Below are 497 nucleotides of genomic sequence, written 5' to 3' on the forward strand. Positions count from 1 at the left end.
AGGCTGCTGCTGCTGCTGCTGCTGCTGCTGCAGTTGCTGCTGCTGCTGTTCGTTTTTTAGCTTTTGCTGCTGGTGCTGCTGTGACTCGCTGCTCACCGGTGCAGCAGCAGCAGCAGCAGCTGCTGCTGCTGCTGCAGTAGCAGCAGCAGCAGAATCTTCATACCCCTCACCGGCTTCCCTTTTAGCTATGTTGCTGCTGCTGCTGCTGCTGCTGCTGCTGTTGCTGCTGCTGCTGTTGCTACGACGACGGTGGCGGCGGCAGCTGCAGTTGCTGCACCGGCTGCTGTCCCTGCTGCTGCTGCTGCTGCTGCTGCTGCTGCGCTCTTTCTCGCTAACAACGCCACTGCGTGATGCTGCTGCTGCTGCTGCTGCATCTTCCGCTGCTTCTGCTGCTGCTGCTGCTCCCTCGTTCGTTCTGCGGGTATGAAGCAGCAGCTGCTGCTGCTGCTGTTGCTGTTGCTGTAGCTGCTGCTGCATCCATCGAAAGCAGTTGCTGC

General features: G+C 60.2%; 1 protein-coding gene across 1 annotated transcript in view; it reads right to left on the reverse strand.

The window, feature by feature from the left end:
• The window catches only part of EMH_0092490 (uncharacterized protein), a gene marked incomplete at both ends in the record, with an annotated part of 1,876 nt that overhangs the window by 849 nt on the left and 530 nt on the right, over positions 1-497 (reverse strand). The window contains one exon of the mRNA XM_013501842.1: positions 1-471. Within this exon, the coding sequence (XP_013357296.1) occupies positions 1-471 (471 nt within the window). The remainder of the gene's footprint in view (positions 472-497) is intronic.

Source organism: Eimeria mitis, genomic scaffold (assembly GCF_000499745.2).
Source record: "Eimeria mitis Houghton genomic scaffold, Emh_scaff7721, whole genome shotgun sequence".
In the NCBI taxonomy this organism is placed as follows: domain Eukaryota; phylum Apicomplexa; class Conoidasida; order Eucoccidiorida; family Eimeriidae; genus Eimeria; species Eimeria mitis.